This window comes from Coregonus clupeaformis, chromosome 7 (genome assembly GCF_020615455.1).
Source record: "Coregonus clupeaformis isolate EN_2021a chromosome 7, ASM2061545v1, whole genome shotgun sequence".
Taxonomy (NCBI): Eukaryota; Metazoa; Chordata; class Actinopteri; order Salmoniformes; family Salmonidae; genus Coregonus; species Coregonus clupeaformis.
The window spans coordinates 3902779-3925573 of record NC_059198.1 but is presented as its reverse complement, the minus strand read 5'-3'; the positions used below and the strand labels follow the sequence as shown (position 1 = coordinate 3925573).

General features: G+C 41.0%; 1 protein-coding gene and 1 pseudogene across 1 annotated transcript; both read left to right on the top strand.

Annotated features, from left to right (window-relative positions):
• The first annotated feature begins 4369 nt into the window (after nt 1-4369).
• On the top strand, nt 4370-7895 carry LOC121570741 (annotated as a pseudogene).
• Nucleotides 7896-12269: 4374 nt separating this feature from the next.
• LOC121570362 lies at nt 12270-15084 on the top strand. The gene is made up of 4 exons (XM_041881820.2): nt 12270-12633; nt 12831-13097; nt 13306-13412; nt 13886-15084. Exons 1-4 carry the CDS (start codon nt 12341-12343, stop codon nt 14125-14127), a joined length of 909 nt encoding a protein of 302 aa, XP_041737754.1. The 5' UTR covers nt 12270-12340; the 3' UTR covers nt 14128-15084.
• Nucleotides 15085-22795: the final 7711 nt, after the last annotated feature.

Here is a 22795-nt window from a genome sequence, read left to right as displayed (position 1 = left end):
TGTGCCCAGTGTGGACACCAGCTGTTCTCCAGCAGATCTAAGTACAAGCATTCCTCCCCCTGGCCTGCCTTCACTGAGACTGTCCTCCAGGACAGTGTGTCCAATCACGAGGAGAGACCTGGGGCATTCAAGGGGAGATCCTCTCAGTTTGGGAGTGGAGTTGCATTGGACCAGAGTTGTGAAGTGTACCCTAGGTACAGATCTAAGATCAGCTAAGCTTCCCCTTCCCCAATCTTAACCATTAGTGGGGGAAATGCAAAACTAACCCAAGATCAGTGTCTAGGGCAGTGGTCACCAACCGATCAATCACGATCGACTGGTCGATCTTCTAGGCATTCCTAGTCGATCACCAAACATTTCTGTAGAAAATCCCACGATAAAGGCTTGCGCTCCTTTATTTATTTTTGCATTCGACTTTGTGCTTTTGGCGGAAGGTGCACTTGATTCAGAAGCCCTGTGCGCCGGGTAGGCAAAGTGTTCCCATTTTAAACCATTTAATTTGTCTGAGGGGACAAACTCTGCTTACCCTGCGGACCAGGAGAGCTGTGTCTAAATCAAGTGCTCCTACTGTGCTAGCCAATCAGATCGCTCAAATCACCTAGTACAGCTTCCACGACCCCACAGCAAAGTTTGACACTAGCCTACGTTAGATTTCATAACTTTTAAAACCATGACCAGAGAGAAACTGTCAAGGAATACAACAGAGCTGCTGTTTTTATGAGTAATTTAATGTTTACGTTTTTATTCAGCACTGTCAACACTGTTTTTATACAACACTATTACAAAACATAAAATGCACTTCTCCCTACTTCCACTCGTGCTGCAGCTGCAATGAATTAGTAGCCAAGTGTATCTATAGCCCTGCATTTTTATTATTAGCAGTTCATCATGTCTATTTTAATATATCGAGGAATATTTCACTTTCTCTGGTCATAGGAACAACATGAATTTGTGCATGAGGCAGAAATAATGCGGTGCGACTTGAGTTTCACCATCAATTGGAGGACAGTGTCTCCTCTCTGGTCAGTCTCACTGGAGGAAAGTAGAGAGCAGGGACCATGAGAGGCGGACCCTCTGCTGCTCTCTCCCTCCCTCCGCTGAGACTGACCATCAGATGCAGGTACAATTAGTCCAGTAAAATTAAAAAGGTAATTATTGCAATTTATGCTCATCTGTGCCTCGCAAGTGGTACAACAACTGATCTATTTTGTTATCAAAACTCGAGTTTTGAAATATGGTCTGAGAATAACAATATTGGCAGGCCAAGCATATAGTCAATATGCTGTGATAATGTATTAGGCCTACTTCACAAATGTCATTCTTACAGATTTGTTTTTATAAAAAGTATGTCATGTTTAAAAAAATCGGAGCAGTTTATCTCGGCTTGCTTTTTGACTGCGATAGTGATCTTGACTCAGAAAAGGTTGGTGACCACTGGTCTAGGGGCAACTTAACCTTACTCCATAGGAGCCTCCCTCTGTTGACTGTTCATTGTTAAGTACTTGTCTGCTTGTGGTCAATGCAATGATGAGCCAATGTTCATTTTAACAGGATGTGTGTAGAGTATTGCATTCAATTTCTGCATTTGTAACCAGTGTTTCATTTTGAACTTGGGAAGGCCCTAACAATCATGTGTTTGATAAGTTGATTGTACACTGAACAAAAGTATAAACGTGTTGGTATCATGTTTCATGAGCTGAAATAAAAGATTTTCTGTATGCACAAAAAGCTCATTTCTTTCAAATTATACACAAATTGGTTTACATCCCTGGTTGTGAGCATTTCTCCTTTACCAAGATAATCCATCCACCTGACAGGTATGGCATATCAAGAAGCTGATTAAACAGCATCATCATTACATATGTGCACCTTGTACTGGGGACAATAAAAGGCCACTCTAAAATGTGCAGATTTGTCATACAGCACAATACCACAGATGTCTCAAGTTTTGAGGGAGCGTGCAATTGGCATGCTGACTGCAGGAATGTCCACCAGAGCTGTTGCTAGAGAATGTAATGTTAATTTCTCTACCATAATCCGCCTCCAACGTTATTTTAGAAAATGTGGCAGTATGTCCAACCGGCCTCACAACTATATGGCATCATGTGGGCAAGCGGTTTGCTGATGTCAACGTTGTGAACAGAGTGCCCCATGGTGGCGGTGGGGTTATGGTATGGCCAGGCATAAGCTACGGACAACGAACACAATTGCATTTTATCGATGGCAATTTGAATGTACAGAGATACCGTGACGAGATATTGAGGCCCATTGTCGTGCCATTCATCCGCCGCCATCACCTCATGTTTCTGCATGATAATGCACGGCCCCATGTCGCAAGGATCTGTACACAATTCCTGGAAGCTGAACATTTTCCAGTTCTTCCATGACCTGCATACTCACCAGACATGTCACCCACTGAGCATGTTTGAGATGCTCTGGATCGACGTGTACGACAGCGTGTTCCAGTTTCCGCCAATATCCAGCAACTTTGCACAGCCATTGAAGAGAAGTGGGACAACATTCCACAGGCCACAATCAACTCTATACGAAGGAGATGTGTCACGCTGCATGAGGCAAATGGTCACACCAGATACTGACTGGTCTTCTGATCCACTCCCCTACCTTTTTTTAAGGTATCTGTGACCAACAGATGCATATCTTTATTCCCAGTCATGTGAAATCCATAGATTAGGGCCCAATGAATTTATTTATATTGACTGATTTCCTTATATGAACTCTACCTCAGTAAAATCTTTGAAATTGTTTCATGTTGTGTTTTATGTTTGTTTTATGAATGAAAACACTTTTTTCTTGGTAAAAATTTAGCACATAGAATTGAGTATACTATTGTATGGAAAGATGGAATCTGATAGTTGTGTGTTTCAGGTCCGATGTGGGAAGTGTGGAAATGGACTGGGTCATGAGTTTGTGGGCGACGGGCCAAAGAAAGGACTCTCACGTTTCTGAATATTCAGCAGCTCACTGAAGTTCGTCCCTAAAGGTACGGGTTCACTTAAACTATGTTGTCACGGAATGTCAAGCCAATTTGATTAGATAGGGCTATTTCAACATCACATAAGTAAATGCTTTTTATGTCTCTCGTTGATACCTAACCAATCTGACTAAGCACACATTAACCACTGGATAGTTAATGTTACACTTAAAAACTATGAACAAAAATGTTGTACTCTCTCTCTCTCCACAGATAAGGTCTCTCTCTCCACAGATAAGGTCTCTCTCTCCACAGATAAGGTCTCTCTCTCCACAGATAAGGTAGACGGACAGTAAGGTGAGCAGCAGGGGTATGGAGTCACAGTGGTGGTAGAGCAGTAGGATTCTCTGGAGTCTCTGTGCTGCTGAAGGTGTGGAGGACAGTGGATGAAGTGTCCTGTGATAAAGCCCACTCTGGGACCTCCAGGACACTGATGGTCAATGTCTTCACTGTACAAGGACAGGGGAACCAAATAGCCAGCTACATTACGCAATAATGCACAATCATAATAGAACAATACTACACAATCATAACACAGACGCACAAGGAGTCACACGGTTACACAAAGATAGCCTCTTTCATTTAATCATTGTTTTATTTTTTATTTGAACATTGTCAGTGAAAAGGGGGATCACTACGTAGCCTTCAGTTTTGAATGTAACTTCAATATGTCCTAATTTATATACAGTAGTGCTCTTATGTATGGCTCAATCTACCAATGTATAACTATGTTAATCAGTTCTATCAATGACGTTATGAGCCTCTTAAAGATAGATTTTATTTACATCACTGTCTATCGTCTTACGGTCACAATGTATAATATGCAAACAAAAAGAGAAATAAAGATATACTTTTATAGAAGATTACATTGTTTGTTTATATTTTTATGGGCACAACCTAAACAAGTATGTCATGAAAATAGTTTCTCAGCCATCTTTATGACAAACACATCAATCATGCCAGTATTCTAAAGTACTCACCTCATAAGATTAGCAGACCTGATAATACTCTATTGTTAACATATACTCAATCAATACTCGGGTTATAATACTCAATGAGAGATATCTAGCTGTGGCACTGCTGAACAGAACAACTAATCTTGTTCCACCTCTGTTGTCCAATATACTGTCACAGTAACTGTTTTTTTATTTTATTTGATGCATTATACTCCCACCTTGTGGCAGACATGAGACCATGCATTATACAACCAGAACGGGCTTGTCATTTGATCTGGCAGTGAATGTGGGCTAACATGCTCTGTTAACATGCAGGAACACACTTCTCCCGAATCAATCTAGTTTTATAATAGTTTTAGGTCAACAATACTATAGCTTCTAAGTCCCATCTAGGTTTTCTGCCATGAAGGAAATTGATAAAATGTAATATTGTTTCTTCTCTGGTGGAGAGGTCTGTCTACAAAGACTACTTCCAACCTGGTACAGTAAGTGGGCAAAATGACCAGCTGCATGTCTGACTTGCCAAACAGTTTGGTCAGGAAGGATACAGCAGCTTATTGTCTTTACATGTTAGTGATTCTTCACCAACAGTGTTTGCTTGAAGTACTTTACTCTGGCATTTAGAAATGAAGCACTTCATAACTATAAACCTTGGGCTATTTGGGTGGGTGCACCATTCTAGAAAATGTAGATAAGTGTAGAACAGGCATAGTTCTCAGTCATAAACAGGGCATCGTGTGAGCTGCTCTATACATTACATTTCTATATGGAACACTCAGAACATTGCCCCTCCCCACTTAATAGACCCCTTACTATCCTACATGTTCTCCCTTCAGGTATATACAGTGAGCTCCAAAAGTATTGGGACAGTGACAATTTTGTTGTTGTTTTGGCTCTGTACTCTAGCACTTTGGATTTGAAATGATACAATGACTGTGAGGTTAACGTGCAGACTGACATTTCATTTGAGGGTATTTTCATCCATATCGGGTGAACCATTTAGAAATTACAGCACATTTTGTACATAGTCCCCCCATTTTACAGATTGTCCTGAATGAATCGTGAAAAGTGTTTAGAAACATATTCTATTCTTATTTACAATAAATGTGACACATAAGTGAATTTGTCCCAATACTTCTGGTCTCCTAAAATGGGGGGACTATGTACAAAAACAGCTGTAATCTCTAAACGGTTCACCGGATATGGATGAAAATACCCTCAAAGGCGTCGTATCATTTCAAATTCAAAGTGCTGGATTACAGAGCCAAAACAACAAAAAATGTGTCACTGTCCCAATACTTTTAAAGTTCACTGTATGTTCAGAATGTGGATATGAGCTCTTCTCCAGCATATCAAAGTTTGAGCATTCCTCACCATGGCCTGCCTTCTCTCAGACCATCCACCAGGACAGTGTGTCCAAATACTCTGAGAATTGGGGACCAGTGAAGGTGTGTTGTGTGTGCAGTCAGAGAGGGACTGATTCACCCTTATGGCCTATAGGAGACCTAACGTGTGTAGGAGTTGTTGTGACTTAGTGTGATTGTTGGCAATAGAGGCTTCAGTTTTTGAGTAGTGGCACTTTAACATGTTTAATGTGTCACCTTTTAACAAGGATACAGAACTTTAAAACAGAGGGAATCCTTTCTGGATGTTGTTTGTTTCAGGTCTGTTGTGGGAAGTGTGGAAACGGACTGGGTCATGAGTTCTTATACGACGGACCATGAGAGGGACTCTCCTGCTTCTGAATATTCAGCAGCTCACTCACATTCATCCCCAAAGGTGGGAATTCAGTGTGTTTAACCTCTGTGAGCAGAAAGAGTTATCATCCTGTGTAGAATATAACTCATTTGTTCCTGGGGAAAAACAACAACAACACAAACAAACAAAGACACTAATGGAGGGTTAAAGACAGTCTTTATGTATTCTCCTCTGATATAGAGTACTACAGTATATACTCTTACTCTGACCCTGCTCCCCCCACCCCCCCCCCCACACACACACCTTCAGGAGTCTGTGCTGCTGAAGGTGTGGAGGACAGTGCATGAAGTGTCCTGGATAATAGCCTAAAAAGTTGTTTGATTGTCTTTTATAACACATAAGCCAATAGCCATCTATTAGACATTAAATACAGTGCTACTGCTTTTTATTAAATACAAGTCATCATGTATTACAATGAAGCACTGAATTAATGCATAATAATTGCCTCTGTTAAAGTTCAATTCAGGGACTGTCTGTGTATTTTAATTTTTTTATCAATGTTTATTCCCTTCTGAATTTCAGTCTCTTCAGCCAGCGAGTGGGTCTTAGTTTATGATCTGTAGTAAAGAGTGACTTTGGTGTCAAATTACATTACATAGCCACTTGCACTGGAGGCTGGAAAGTCCCACCTATTTCATTCCATGAAAGGCCCATCACTTCTTGGCAGACAGATACTCAAACGAAGCACAACGCTGGAAATCTATCTGCATCCACATAAACTAGTTCTGGCATCGTTCTATGACAAACACAGAAGGTTTTATATTGAATTCAATAGAAGGAAACAGAGAGAGCGAGAGAGAGAGCGAGAGAGAGAGAGAGAGACGGCCAGTTCCTTAATGTATCCATTGGCTGTATTATACCGCCCAAACATTAAGGAACTGACAGTCTCTTTATCTCCTCTCTCTCTGTCTTCTTATATTAAATTATAGGTAGCCTAATATTTAATCCCTTAGCTAAGTGGGCAGGGGGGAACACATGACAGGCATTAATTAGAAATATGTTTTAAGGTATTATATAAACCAATGGTAATCTATAAGGCATTTATTCAGTGATTTTCTTCTTTGTCAAATATATGTGTTTATTCATTCACAACTAGGATATGATGGGTAACACTTTATTTAAAGGTTCTGTAATAAACCATCAGGTGAATGGGCAAGACAAAATATTCAAGGGCCTTTGAACGTGGTATGGTAGTAGGTGCCAGGCTGGATTTTTCACTTTCAAAAGATCCTCTATGTATCAAGAATGGTCCACCACCCATAGGACATCAAGCCAACTTGACCCAACTGTGGGAAGCATTGGAGTCAACATGAATGCTTTCAACACCTTGTAGTCCATGCCCCTGCGAAATTGACGCTGTTCTGAGCATAAAAGGGGCGGGACGTCAGATTTTCTGTTATGTTTTCTGTGTTATAGGTGGCAGAGATGCGTCAATCAGTATATTGGACTTTTCTGTGATGTTCCCCAGCTCTGTGTTCGGTCGAATTCCTCCCCCTCCTGGTCCTCCCTTTTTTACATGACCGGACAATACCCGGGTGAGTCACACTCGATAAGTCCTGTGTATGGGGCTTCAACCAGTTGTCTCTGGTCAAAGACAGGGGTTCAGCACTTTGTCTGGGTAAAGGGCTAATGCTCTACAGGCTAGACTCCCGGTGCTCCTTTAAGTGTGCCTTTAACACAGTTACCCCCAAGGCCCCCTTTGGTTTCCTGCTAAAGCCCACCATATGGTCTGGTAACGGACTACCTATGGTAGAGCACCTCAAGCTAAGGCTGTTATTAGTGTTCCCTTTCTTCTGAATACTTTATTCATCCAATAGAGTAACTAGTTAGTGAAAACTAGTAAGACTTCATGTTTGGTTCCTCTGTTTCACAACAGATAGTTTTTTTCAATACAACTTGGTTCTTTCAGAAGAGGTTATTTGCTTCTCAACTCTCTTTCACAAAACCTTTACAATGACTTTTAATAGTTCTATCTGGCAATTAAGCCCACGACTTCCTCAAACAAAGTTATACAACACATCGTTACCTTCAGACATGATGCTGTTCAACAAAGTTAGATAACACATTTTCCCCTTCATACATGACGACGACCCACGGTGATGTCTCCTCTAATGCCCACCTGTTGTTCAACAGCTCTATCAGCTCTGACCCAGGGCTTGAGTACAACAGGGTGCTTCCATATGAGGTGAACTTCCACCCTCCGGCAGAGGAATATCTGTACACGGTTGCTCCGCACCCGACACTTCTTATCTGCCTTTAACTGGGTCATGCTGTATTTCAGCTGCTCGGGGCTGGCTCTTCTTCTTCTTCTGCTGCTGCTGCTGTTTTTTCTTCTTCTTCTGCTTCTTCTTTGTTTTACGACCGGCAGAGTCCTGTTGGGGCACTGGATGAGTCATTAGGTCACCAGGACATGGTCCAATCATGACAACCCCTCCATGGAGTCATCCAATGGTTGTGAATCCTGTGACCTTGCCTTGTCCAAAAACAATCCCTTACCCCTACCGCCCATAGTCTCTTCTGAACATAAATATAAACGCAACACGGAACAATTTCAAAGATTTTACTACGTTACAGTTCATATAAGGAAATCAGTCAATTTAAATAAATAAATAAATTGGGCCCTAATCTATGGATTTCACATGACTGGGAATACAGATATGGATCTGTTGGTCACAGATACCTTAAAAACAAAGGTAGGGGTGTGGATCAGAAAACCAGTCAGTATCTGGTATGACCACCATTTGCCTCATGCAGCGCGACACATGCTCCTTCGCATAGAGTTGATCAGGCTGTTGATTGTAGCCTGTGGAATGTTGTCCCACTCCTCTTCAATGGCTGTGTGAAGTAGCTGGATATTGGCGGGAACTGCAAAATGCTGTCGTACAAGTCGATCCAGAGCATCACAAACATGTTCAATGGGTGGCATGTCTGGTGAGTATGCTAGCCATGGAAGAACTGGGACATTTTCAGCTTCCAGGAAGTGTGCACAGATCCTTACGACATGGGGCCGTGCATGGTCATGCTGAAACATGACCATGATGGCGGCGGATGAATGGCACGACAATGGGCCTCAGGATCTCGTCACGGTATCTCTGTGCATTCAAATTGCCATCGATACACCACCCCTTCCCTGTGGGCCTGAAAGACCATAAATGTGGTCTGCGGTTGTGAGGCCAGTTAGACGTACTGCCAAATTCTCTAAAACGATTTTGGAGGTGGCTTGTGGTGGAGAAATTAACATTAAATTCTCTGGCAACAGCTTTGGTGGACATTCCTGCAGTCAGCATGCCAATTGCATGTTCCCTCAAAACTTGAGACAACTCTGGTATTGTGTTGTGTGACAAAACTGCACATTTTAGAGTGGTCTTTTATTGCCCCCAGCACAAGGTGCACCTGTGTAATGATCATGCTGTTTAATCAGCTTCTTGATATGTCACACCTGTCAGGTGGATGAATTATCTTGGCAAAGGAGAAAGGCTCACTAACAGGGATGTAAACTAATTTGTGCACAACATTAACACAGATCCACAGATGATGCAATCTCCATTGCGCTCCACACTGCCCTTTCACACCTGGACAAAAGGAACACCTATGTGAGAATGGTATTCATTGACTACAACTCAGCGTTCAACACCATAGTGCCCTCAATATTCATCATTAAGCTAAGGACCCTGGGACTAAACACCTCCCTCTGCAACTGTATCCTGGACTTCATGACGGGCCGCCCCCAAGTGGTAAGGGTAGGTAACAACACATCTGCCACGCTGATCCTCAACATGGGGGCCCCTCAGGGGTGCGTGCTCAGTCCCCTCCTGTACTCCCTGTTCACTCATGACTGCATGGCCAGGCCCGACTCCAACACCCATCATTAAGTTTGCAGATGACACAACAGCAGTAGGCCTGGTCGCTGAGAACGACGAGACAGCCAATAGGGAGGAGGTCAGAGACCTGGCAGTGTGGTGCCAGGACAACAACCTCTCCCTCAACGTGATCAAGACAAAGGAGATGATTGTGGTATACAGGAAAAAGAAGAGGACCCGAGCACGCCCCCATTCTCATCGACGGGGCTGTAGTGGAGCAGGTTGAGAGCTTCAAGTTCGTTGGTGTCCACATCACCAACAAACTAACATTGTCCAAGCACACCAAGACAGTCGTGAAGAGGGCACGACAAAACCTATTCCCCCTAAGGAATTTGGAATGGGTCCTCAGATCCTCAAAAGGTTCAACAGCTGCATCCTGACTGGTTGCATCACTGCCTGGTATGGCAACTGCTCGGCCTCCGACCGCAAGGCACAACAGAGGGTAGTGTTTACGGCCCAGTACATCACTGGGCCAAGTTTCCTACCATCCAGGACCTCTATACCAGGCAGTGTCAGAGGAAGGCCCTAAAAATTGTCAAAGACTCCAGCCACCCTAGTCATAGACTGTTCTCTCTGCTACCGCATGGCAAGCGGTACCGGAGGAGGATAGGAGGACAAAGACAGGGGTTAGCAATAGGGGGAAGCAGCGCCAAGTCTAGGTCCAAGAGGCTTCTAAACAGCTCCCCCCTCCTTTACGCTGCTGCTACTCTCTGTTTATTATCAATGCATAGTCACTTTAATAACTCTATCTACATGTACATATTACCTCAATTACCTCGACTAACCGGTGCCCCTGCACATTGACTCGGTACTGGTACCCCATGTATATAGCCAAGCTATTGTTATTTTTACTGTTGCTCTTTAATTATTTGTTACTTTTATTTCGTATAATTTGATATTGTATTTTCTTTGGTGATTTTTAAAAACTGCATTGTTGGTTAAGGGCTTTTTCACTGTAAGGTCTACACCTGTTGTATTCGGCGCATGTGACAAATAAAATTAGATTTTATATTTATAGCTGTGTTCTCTGTTTGTCTGTTGCCAGTTTGTTTTGTTTCGTCAAGCCTATCAATGTTTTTCCCCTTGCTCCTGTCTTTCTCAAGTTCCTGTTTTCTAGTTTTCCCGGTTTTGACCATTCTGCCTGCCCTGACCCAGAGCCAGCCTGCCGTTCTGTACCATTTGGACTCTGATCTGGATTACTGACTTCTGCCTGCCCTTGACCTGTTGTTTGCCTGCCCTCTGTTTTTGTAATAACCTTTTGTTACTTCGACACTGTCTGCATCTGGGTATTCTCCTGAAATGTGATAGAACCTGTGTTTTCTATAGTTCAATAATGCTATATAATATAATTCCATATAATATAATTATTTCCAACTATAATTCCTTCCAAAAGCAAACATTGCCCCACCTAACTGATAGTGGGGTGGTAGATGAAAAGTTTTCCTTATGGCTCAGGTGCCTACATACACCATAGACATATACATAATTTACACACACACACACACACACACACACACACACACACACACACACACACACACACAACAAGTCAGCTCAGACAGATCCAGCTCAGAGAGGCCCAGCTCATGAACTCCATCAGCAGCAGATTTTTATTTAGAATGGAAAATGAATGTGTTTATGCAGCAAATGTTAGTGTACCGTATCCCGTTGAACCAAATTGCATGGATTCGTTCCTCTAATCCAGAGATGGGCAACTGGCCCCTTTTGTAGGCCTTCGGACCAATTAAAAAAACTATACAGTACCAATCAAAAGTTTGGACACACTTACTCATTCAAGGGTTTTTCTTTATTTTTTTACTATTTTCTATGTTGTAGAATAATATTGAAGACATTAAAACTATGAAATAACACATATGGAATCATGTAGTAACCAAAAAAGTGTTAAACAAATCAAAATATATTTTAAGATTTTAGATTCTTCAAAGTAGCCACTTTTTTGCCTTGATGACAGCGTTGCACTCTTGGCATTCTCTCAACCAGCTTCACCTGGAATGCTTTTCCAACAGTCTTGAAGGAGTTCCCACATATGCTGAGCACTTGTTGGCTGCTTTTCCTTCCTTCACCTGGAATGCTTTTCAATTAACAGGTGTGCCTTTTTTAAAGGAATTTATTTCCTTCTTAATGCGTTTGAGCCAATCAGTTGTGTTGTGACAAGGTAGGAGTGGTATACAGAAGATAGCCCTATTTGGTAAAATACCAAGTCCATATTATGGCAAGAACACCTCAAATAAGCAAAGAGAAACGACAGTCCATCATTACTTTAAGACATGAAGGTCAGTCAATCCAGAAAAAAGGTTTTACGGGAAGAGACCAAGGAAATGGAAAGGTTTATTCTAACCTTTAAAAACACGTTTATAAAATATAAATACTGTATATAGGCCTAGTACAGATAGATATGGAACACTCAGAACATCGCCCCCTCCCCACTTAACAGACCCCTGTTCAAACCCTTACTATCCTACATGTTCTCCATTCAATTATATAAGTTCAGAATGTGGATATGAGCTCTTCTCCAGCAATTCCAAATTTGAGCATCTCTCCCCATGGCCTGCCTTCTCCAACACAAACACACAGGCCTATTTATAGAATTTGACTCATTGGTCATATGCTGCACAACACCACCCTCACTGGTCGAAGCCGTCTGGCAAACTTTTCTAACTGCGTCAAGAGTATAAGAGCTCAGCTCTGAGAGGAAACATTTGCTGAGAACCAAGAGTTGGGCTACAAGACATTGTAGGCTACCAGGAGTTGAAATGGGTCTTCCAGCCTTGGGTCTGATACCGTTTTTGGGGCCCCTTGCGTTTCCAGTAGCATTGGGAACAGCCGCAATAGGGGGATTTATATTGATTAAGGCGATTCATAATAAACCGTCGTATCATCCAGGAACTCCAAAAATAACACGTTCCGTGACGGTAAAGTCAAATAAAGCTTCTGGAAATGAACCCACTGGAAATGCTGCCAGCAAGAACACAGAAGGACATAGTCGCAGCGATGAAACTACGATCATAATTGCTTACGGCCTTGGAGTTGTTGACACTTATAAAAAGTAGGTCTATAATTTTTTATAAATTTCTGTCAAGTCTGCTTTACCCACTGAGTACAATGGGCCTTTTATTCATAAGAGCATGGATAGGCCGAGCCTATTATTTTCATGATATAATTGCTATTACATTGTATAATTCCTTTTGAATTGACACAAGAATGATGACAGCCTACTGATACTTCCTTTTCTCTCCTCATAAGTGTTAAAAAAGGTCGACCATCTCAGTTTGGTCCGGGTAATCATCGCATAGCAGAAGCAGACCATATACCACCATTGGCTTCTCTGAGGATAGCCCGAAACCATGAACGACTGGATCGTCTCCTACAAGTGAATCCAAGGCTTCATGAGATGATCATGAGCCTTGATTATGACCCAACTGGACAGAGCCTGTTAACCATGAGGGTTCTTTACCAGGATCACAGAGATGCTCTGACCACTGGAAACAGCAGGGAATCTCAAGTAGCCAGGTGAATGCTTTAGAGTAGGCAACGCCTTTTCTGTGTTATCGTGTTTAGCAGATATGAAGGAACATACATTGTCCAGTTATGGCAGAATAGCAAAATGGCCACCATGATGATGTTGTATGACGTTGTACATGGCACCATAGTTATCCTCGGCCATCAAAACGTAGGTGTAGTCGTCACCTTTTCTGTTATCATGTTTTCTGTGTTCTAGTCGTCTGCTGGCAGAGACAATCCTAGACGGAGATGCTGCAGTTATGCTAAGGAAGGCTTTTATCATGGGTCATCCTATATCTTCTCGGCAGCTCAGAGAAGATGCAGGTAAAAACATTGATTACAATAGATACTGTAGATCTTTAGTGTCTCTTACAAAAGTAATAATTTCTCAAAGTTTGCCTTAGTCGCTGAATTTGCCTGTATGTTGTATTAGGAGTATTTTACAAAAAACTAAGATATATATACAGTATATTATATATATATATATACACACTGTATATTTCTCACCAGTCCACCATTGATATGGTCTCAGAATATCATCATTTTGAACAATGGAGCATCAGAGCTAGATTAATAGAAATTGTGTTTAGTTCCCGGAATAGTATTATCAACACTTGCTCTTGCTTTCAGGCGACTTGAAGCGATATACATTGAAAGTGTGGGACAATTTGGGACTTTATCAAAAGTGGACTAATGAAAAAAAAATATATATATATATATATAAAAAAATGTTTTTTGAGTAAAATGCCACTTTAAAGTGTAAATATTCCCAATTTTAAACTATGCACTTATTCTAGGATTGGTCACATCATATACCGAAGGTAACATTGACATGTCTGATGAAGGAACAAGGTACTACTACAGAAATGGCTACATTGAGCTGGTCAAAGCGTACCAAAAGAAGGGGATAATCAACAAGAATCAAGCACAGAAGCTGATTTCATGGGTGGAAAGAGACATGCACCTGGACCGGGATACCCAAGAGTATGAGGAGATCCTTGATTATATTAAACGTCATGTTCATGTTTTCCGGTGGTAGAAATGGCAAACAAAACTAGGCAATACTGAGTAAATACAGATTGTGTACTCTAACAGGAGTTCCCAAGTTAAAAAGGTTTCTATGATATGCAAATTATGGAATTCAGTATTGTTGGATTCTAGCTTGAAATATACTTATTAATGTTACCATTCTAGAACTTATTGATTACTTTACATGTATAAGGAATGTATATGTTGGGATCAATGAAGGGTAGATAGGGACTTGGTGTAGAAAGTTCATATTCTGTTCCATGTTTCTAAGGAGGGAGTCGAAGGGCAATAGTTAGTCTCTGATAAGGCAGGCCAGCTGCGGAACTAGGGAGAAGCGAGGAATGCGTCTCGAGGTCAAGTCAACAGCTGAAGTGAGAAGAAACCTCTGGGAGGCGGGCCAGAGAGGCCCACCACAATGACTCTCCTACAGTCTTATCTCACACATACTGTACACTTCCACGCATGAAGGTTTTAGTATGAGGCAGGGGTATGACTACACCAGTGAGAGGAACCAATTAAGTTCCTGCCTAGCAACAGAGATGTATTGGCTGTCTAGATGTGTAAGGAGTTGTCCCCGCCTATTAGAAGGTTATAAATATGTGTTTGTGTAATCATGCCTTGTCTTTGCAGCTGTATGACCCAGTGGGTGAATAAACTTGGTTTGAGTTTGTTCAGAACCTAACAGTGTTAATATCATAATGAGGAGTATCATTTATTGCTGATAATTGTTGAAACGTTTTTGTTTTTGCCTATGTATAGTCGGTGCTTGGTTGATTATGTTCAGCAGTGTACTTGTAGTAGATCCTGTCTGCCTGTTGCATTGGTAAATGTATAGCCTATAGATTCTCAACAAAATGTTTAGATTTCCTGATTCTCCTCATTTATTGTAACATTATGCAGTATGCATTAGTTCAAATGTATGGCAAAAAATATTGATTAAAAGATCACCTATTTTGGAAGCAGCAAACAGTGAGTGGACATTACTTTCTTATTTTTATTAGATTGTCTGTTTTCTCCCATCACAGCCATTAAACTATGTAACTGTTTTGGTCTCATGGTGAACTCCCTGAGCGGTTCCTCCCTCTCCGCCAACATTCTTTATTATCAGCGCACTAGAGAGGTTCCAACCAACTCAATGCACCATGTACACATGTCGTTCAGGAGCTCTCCCGGGGCAGTTCCGTTAGATCCTTATATACTGGTTACAGACACGTTACATAGGCATAGTTCATAGGGTTTGTTCTGGCATGTGTCTGGCACCATCTCCTATCTTAACTTATAGAACATATTCTGGGAGTTCTGCCAGAATATGTTCTATATATCTTTACCAAGCACAGGCATGAACAAAGGATTATTTATGACACTAATACAAGATTAAAATGTTCAAGGCTGTCTCTTCACATGATATACATTTCCATCACAAACGCCTATGTCTTAGTTACTGGGTGTATTGATACACTATCCAAAGTGTAATTAATAACTTCACCAAGCTCAAAGGGATAATCAGTCTGCTTTTGTTTGTATTTTTCTACCAATAGTTTCCCTTCTTTGTGAGGCATTGGAAAACCCTCCCTGGTCTTTGTGGTTGAATCTTACAGATAATTTGTACGTGTGAGGTACAGAGAAGGGACAGTCATTAAAAAAATCATGTTAACAACTATTATTGCACACAAAGTAAGTCTGTGCAACTTATTATGTGACTTGTTAAGCAAATGTTTACTCCTGAACTTATAAAGGCTCTCCACAACAAAGGGGTTGAACACTTATTGACTCAAGACATTTTAGCTTTTCATTTTTTATTAATTTGAAAACAATTCTAAAAACATAATTCCATGTTGACATGATGGGATATTGTGTGTTGATCAGTGACACAAAATCTCAATTTAATCAATTTTAAATTCAGGCTGTAACACAAAATGTGGAGAAAATTAAAGGGGTGTGAAAACTTTCTGAAGGTACTGTCCATGTTCTTGTCCCATATTAAACCCTTCTTTTATTTTTTTATAGGATATGTCGACGAGCACCACATAGAGGTCAGGCGAAAGAGATATCAGTCAGGATCAAGTCAATCTTCAGTCGTTCAAAGATCTCTCTCTGTGACTGGATGCAATTAATTTACAGGTAGTAATAATAATAATAATAATAATAATAACATCAATACAAAGATTGATATAGCACTTTTAATTTACATAGAAATCTTAAGAGTGCTTGAGCATAAACTAAAAGAGGAAAATAGTTATATAAAAAAATGGTGATGATGATTATACATTCATAGACAAACTGTCATTTGATTGTAATTCTAATTGTCTTGTAGGCCATATTAGAATGTATAGTCAAAACTTTACATTTTTATTTTGTGTTCAAGATTTTCAAAGGGCCTACGACTGTGCCAGATTGATATGATCGATGACAACATTGCAGCAGCAAGCTCAACAACCCTTACTAAAATGGCAAAAAAGCTACGGGAGGTCTGTGTCACAGCAGTTGAGAAAATTAGAAGGCATAGAGGTCAGCAGATCAGTGGAAGAAGATCATTTGTTGTTATTGATGAGAGCCATTTTCAGTACAAAATAAAGGTGTGTTTTGACATTTGTTGTGAGAAAGTAAATAATTAAGTCTTTAAATAATTAAGAACTTTAGAAATATGATTTACCAAATTGTTAATATGTTTGTTTATGTCTGTGTTTCTTGTTTTGTGATTTTTATTCATCATCAGTATGCGAGGGGAAGAATGGCTAGAGGGTGGAAGAGGAAGAAGTGTCTCTTTGGAATGGTGAGTGTGCGGCATCAAGGATGAAGAAAAGGGAAGCCTATTCTGCGCCTTGTGGAGAGAAGATCTCGAAGACACCTAGTCCCCTTGATTGCCCATCACGTGAGGCCTGGATCATCAGTTATCAGTGACGAGTATGGGTGCTTATCGTGTACTCCCTGCACTAGGGTACAACCAACACACAGTCAACCACAGCAGCTGGTATGTAGATGCCCACACTGGAGTCCATACCCAGCACATTGAGAGGGCCTGGTGAACCTACAAGGAGCAGATATTGAGGCTCAGGGGAAATCGGACTGAGAGTTTACTTTCTGACAACCTTACTGTGATTGAGTGGAATGAATGGCCCACAAAAAAACACTGTCATGGTCCCCTTGGAAGAATAATTCATGATATTATTAAAAAATACAAATAGTTGTATCCACCCATGTTAACAACTCCTGGTAGGGAATGTTGCCAGTATTTTTCAATTCAAGTACAAGGAACTCCATAAAAATCACAATTGTCAGACGAAACTCAACGTTTTTTGCGACACAATGTACCACAGCAATACAGGCATAGAGGCTATAATCAAGGCCTATAAGGCATCTGGAAAACTCCATTTTCGCTCTTGGCTAGTGACTAGTGGCTAGTGGCTAGTGGCTAGTGGTTCAGTGGTTCAGTGGTTCAGTGGTTCAGTGAGAAAGAAACAAAGGAGGGTTCAGTTTCAAATAACCACTGGAGACAAACATACTGCAAGTCCGTAATCTGTATGTCTGTGTGTTCCGATTCCATTCAAAGTTACAGCACATGTATAAGTTCCAGGAAGTGTAAGGGCCGAGTTGTTTAGAGTATCAGGGGGCAGGAAACCCATTAATCGGTGTGTCTGTGTGTCTGTGTGTTCCACTACCTCCTCGTTCAAAGTTACAGCACATCCATAAGTTCCAGGAAGCACAAGGGCTGAGTTGTTTAGAGTATCAGGGGGAAGGAAACACCCGTCCTTCTGCCAGGGGATGTCTTAGTTTCAAACAACCACTGGAGACAAACACACTGCAAGTCAACGAACACCGTACCATTAACATGTTGGAGTTACACCCTTTAGAACACCGTACCTTTAACATGTTGGAGTTACACCATTTAGAACACTGTACCTTTAACATGTTGGAGTTACACCATTTAGAACACTGTACCTTTAACATGTTGGAGTTACACCCTTTAGAACACCGTACCTTTAACATGTTGGAGTTACACCCTTTAGAACACTGCATCTTTAACATGTTGGAGTTACACCCTTTAGAACACCGTACCTTTAACATGTTGGAGTTACACCCTTTAGAACACTGTACCTTTAACATGTTGGAGTTACACCCTTTAGAACACCGTACCATTAACATGTTGGAGTTACACCCTTTAGAACACCGTACCTTTAACATGTTGGAGTTACACCCTTTAGAACACTGTACCTTTAACATGTTGGAGTTACACCCTTTAGAACACCGTACCATTAACATGTTGGAGTTACACCCTTTAGAACACCGTACCTTTAACATGTTGGAGTTACACGCTTTAGAACACTGTACCTTTAACATGTTGGAGTTACACCCTTTAGAACACTGTACCTTTAACATGTTGGAGTTACACCCTTTAGAACACCGTACCTTTAACATGTTGGAGTTACACCCTTTAGAACACCGTACCTTTAACATGTTGGAGTTACACCCTTTAGAACACTGTACCTTTAACATGTTGGAGTTACACCCTTTAGAACACCTTACCTTTAACATGTTGGAGTTACACCTTTTACAGCAGGGATCATAAACTAGATTCAGCTGCGGGCCGATTTTTTCTTGAGCCGATTTGTTGACTGAAAATTGACCGCAAGAAGCCCAAACAGATATAATATTTGACTAAAACACAATAATTGTAAACCTTGTTTATGCGTGGGAATAATTGGGAACAGATTTCCAAAATTCTAATCACTTGGAGCTGATTTCCTGTAGTAGTATTTTATGTTCTTCATTTACTTCAGCTGTGGATGTGAGCGGTGAGTATAGGTCCACTTGAGCATAGCAAAAAAAAACGTGTCATTTCCAATTAACAGAAAGAAAGTGGAAGTAAGATACTGTATCTTTAGGTGCACCTTCTGCAGATAACTGGCACAAAAGAAAATGGATAGTGTTAAGGGCCATAAAGAGTCCAAGAAAAACTGATTATACTACAGACATTTAGGAGTCAGCTGTTTGCTGCATCAGGAAATGTTAAATAAAATATGAATATTTCCTTTAACATTCTGTACTGTGTCTATATTGTTTTCCTGATGATAAGTGAGGCATGTTGATGATAAGTGAGGCATGTTGATGATAAGTGAGGCATGTTGATGATAAGTGAGGCATGTTGATGATAAGTGAGGCATGTTAATGATAAGTGAGGCATGTTGATGATAAGTGAGGCATGTTGATGATAAGTGAGGCATGTTGATGATAAGTGAGGCATGTTGATGATAAGTGAGGCATGTTGATGATAAGTGAGGCATGGTGATGATAAGTGAGGCATGTTGATGATAAGTGAGGCATGTTGATGATAAGTGAGGCATGTTGATGATAAGTGAGACATGTTTCAGCTCTTTTTGAGCCCTTTGTGGAGCTTCAGGTATTGCCGGAATGGCTTCTTACGGCATGGACAGCCTTTGGGGAGTAACGGGTAATTTATAAATGTTTTATAAGGCATAGATAGTCCCCACTTTAGATGAGCCCACACAAAAGAGTTAACTAATGATTAGTATATGGGTAGTTACCATATGGCCAAAACAAAAGTTACAATAATCTACGTCTACACAACTCAGAAAGTTATATGGCCACCTTCAATTTTGAGTTTATATCCAATTTAATGAACCGTTTCAGGCATTAGTGCCTTGAATTTGTCCTCTGGTGTGACATTACAATTAATGTTAATATAAATGTTTAATGATTCCCAAATAGACAAGAAAATTATTTTTACTCATTATTTAGTTACTTCTGTCTTTAAATCAGTAATCAAATTCTGTCATTTTAAATGAAAAACCCATATTTTCCTTGTATAATGATGATAACAAAGTGCCTAGCTATTACATTTTGGGTAAGATTCACAGTCATTTCACTAAACCTAGATAAAAAGCAATTATCTTACTTGTGTATTATTGGAATGTTACCTGCTTTATGCTTAACAATCATTTTGACATTTTGTCCAAGACAACGCCTTTTTTTCTTTCATTTATTGCCGTCACCCCATAGGACATTATGTCACCCCATAGGACATTACATCAACCCATAGGACATTATGTCAACCCATTGGACATTATATCACCCCATAGGACATTATGTCACCCCATAGGACATTATGTCACCCCATAGGACATTATGTCACCCCATAGGACATTATGTCACCCCATAGGACATTATGTCACCCCATAGGACATTATATCACCCCATAGGTCATTATGTCACCCCATAGGACATTATGTCACCCCATAGGAAATTATGTCACCCCATAGGACAATATGTCACCCGATAGGATATTATTACATTTACATTTTAGTAATTTAGCAGACGCTCTTATCCAGAGCGACTTACAGTTAGTGCATACATTATTACTTTTTTCATACCCCCCTGTGGGAATCGAACCCACAACCCTGGCGTTGCAAACGCCATGCTCTATCAACTGAGCTACATCCCTGCCGGCCATTCCCTCCCCTACCCTGGACAACTGCGCGCCGCCCCATGGGTCTCCCGGTCGCGGCCGGCTATGACAGAGCCTGGATTCGAACCAGGATCTCTAGTGGCACAGCTAGAACTGCGATGCAGTGCCTTAGACCACTGCGCCACTCGGGACATCCGAGTGTCACCCCATAGGACTATGTCACCCCATATGTCACCCCATAGGACATTATGTTACCCCATAGGACATTATGTCACCCCATAGGACATTATATCAACCCATAGGATATTATGCCACCCATTGGACATGATGTCACCCTATAGGACATTATGTCACCCCATAGGACATTTTGTCACCCCATAGGACATTATGTCACCCCATAGGACATTATGTCACCCCATAGGACATTATATCACCCCATAGGACATTATGTCACCCCATAGGACATTATGTCACCCCATAGGACATTATGTCAACCCATAGGAAATTATGTCACCCCATATGAGTTGGACGGCAGAGTGTCACGATCGTTGAGAGACGGGTCAGACCAAGGTGCAGCGTGGTATGCGTACATGTTTATTAAGACGAATAAACACTTGACAAAATAACAAAACAACGGAAATGTGAGGTCCTCTGGGCCATACACACAACAACCCTAACAGGAACACAAACAAGATCCCACAACTAAGGTCGGCAACCAGGCTACCTAAGTATGATCCCCAATCAGAGACAACGAGCGACAGCTGCCTCTGATTGGGAATCACACCCGGCCAAACATAGAAATATCAAACTAGATCTACAACATAGAAATATATAACATAGATCTCAACAGAAACTCACACCCTGACCCAACCAACAAGATTTCTCTAGATCAGGGCGTGACACAGAGTGAAGGAAAAGCAGCCAACAAGTGCTCAGCATATGTGGGAACTCCTTCAAGACTGTTGGAAAAGCATTCCAGGTGAAGCTGGTTGAGAGAATGCCAAGAGTGTGCAAAGCTGTCATCAAGGCAAAGGGTGGCTATTTGAAGAATCTCAAATATAAAATATATTTTGATTTGTTTAACACTTTTTTGGTTACTACATGATTCCATATGTGTTATTTCATAGTTTTGATGTCTTCACTATTATTCTACAATGTAGAAAATAGAAAAAATTAAGAAAAACCGTTGAATGAGTAGGTGTTCTAAAACTTTTGACCGGTAGTGTAAATGTCGCAGAGGCATGCTTGTTCCACAAACGTTGTTTCCTGCTGCATAATGCACCCCACATTTATACTTATATATCTGCCACAGCTCCAAAAAATGTGGCTTCCCTCTCACCTGCACCTTCGCCTGGGCGGTAGGAGCATGCACAGTAATCAAGGGGATTTCTTAAGCACGCAAAAGAAAGAACCCTTTTGGGTTCCATGTAGAACCCTTTTGGGTTCCATGTTGAACCCTTTCCACAGAGGGTTCTACATGGAACCCAAAAGGTTTCTCCTATGGGGACTGCCGAATAACCCTTTTGGAACCCTTTTTTCTAAGAGTGTTTAAAGAGTAGGTCTATAATTTTGGTTAATTTTTGTGTGGAAGTACAGTTAGACCTAGGCCTAAGCTCATGAACCCAGAACCAAATATTGCATTGCAGACAGAAAGGCCATGAAAAGAGCCAACATGATTCCATTATCTACATGTTGGAGAGATGTTTGTTCCACATAGCATATTTCTGTCTGAATGTTCCAAAACGTTGTGTCCTACAGAACGCGCCCCAATTGCTGGAGCTCTGAATAACACACATGCGAATGTTCTTTAGTTTGGGGAGGAGTGGACCGTGGAGGAGTGGTCCTCTGTAGCTCAGCTGGTAGAGCACGGCGCTTATAACGCTAAGGTAGGGGGTTCGATCCCCGGGACCAGCCATACACAAAAACATATAATGTATGCACGCATGACTGTAAGTCGCTTTGGATAAAAGCGTCTGCTAAATGGCATATTATTATAATGTCAGCGGCAGGTCAAAGTTCACAGTTGATTTGATGTCTCTCCCAATCAAAACCAATGATCAAATCAACCAACTTAGTGGAAGGAGGTTACATGAAACAATTCAAACAAAAACATGGTCCAATGCAGGCAGAGGTAAGTAATAACTTTAACACAGGTCATTGCATCAAAATTATACTTACATAATCATTATAAAAAAACTATGTATCCAAATAAGATCTGCCAAAGCTCCAAACGAACATTGCTTCCCTCTCACCT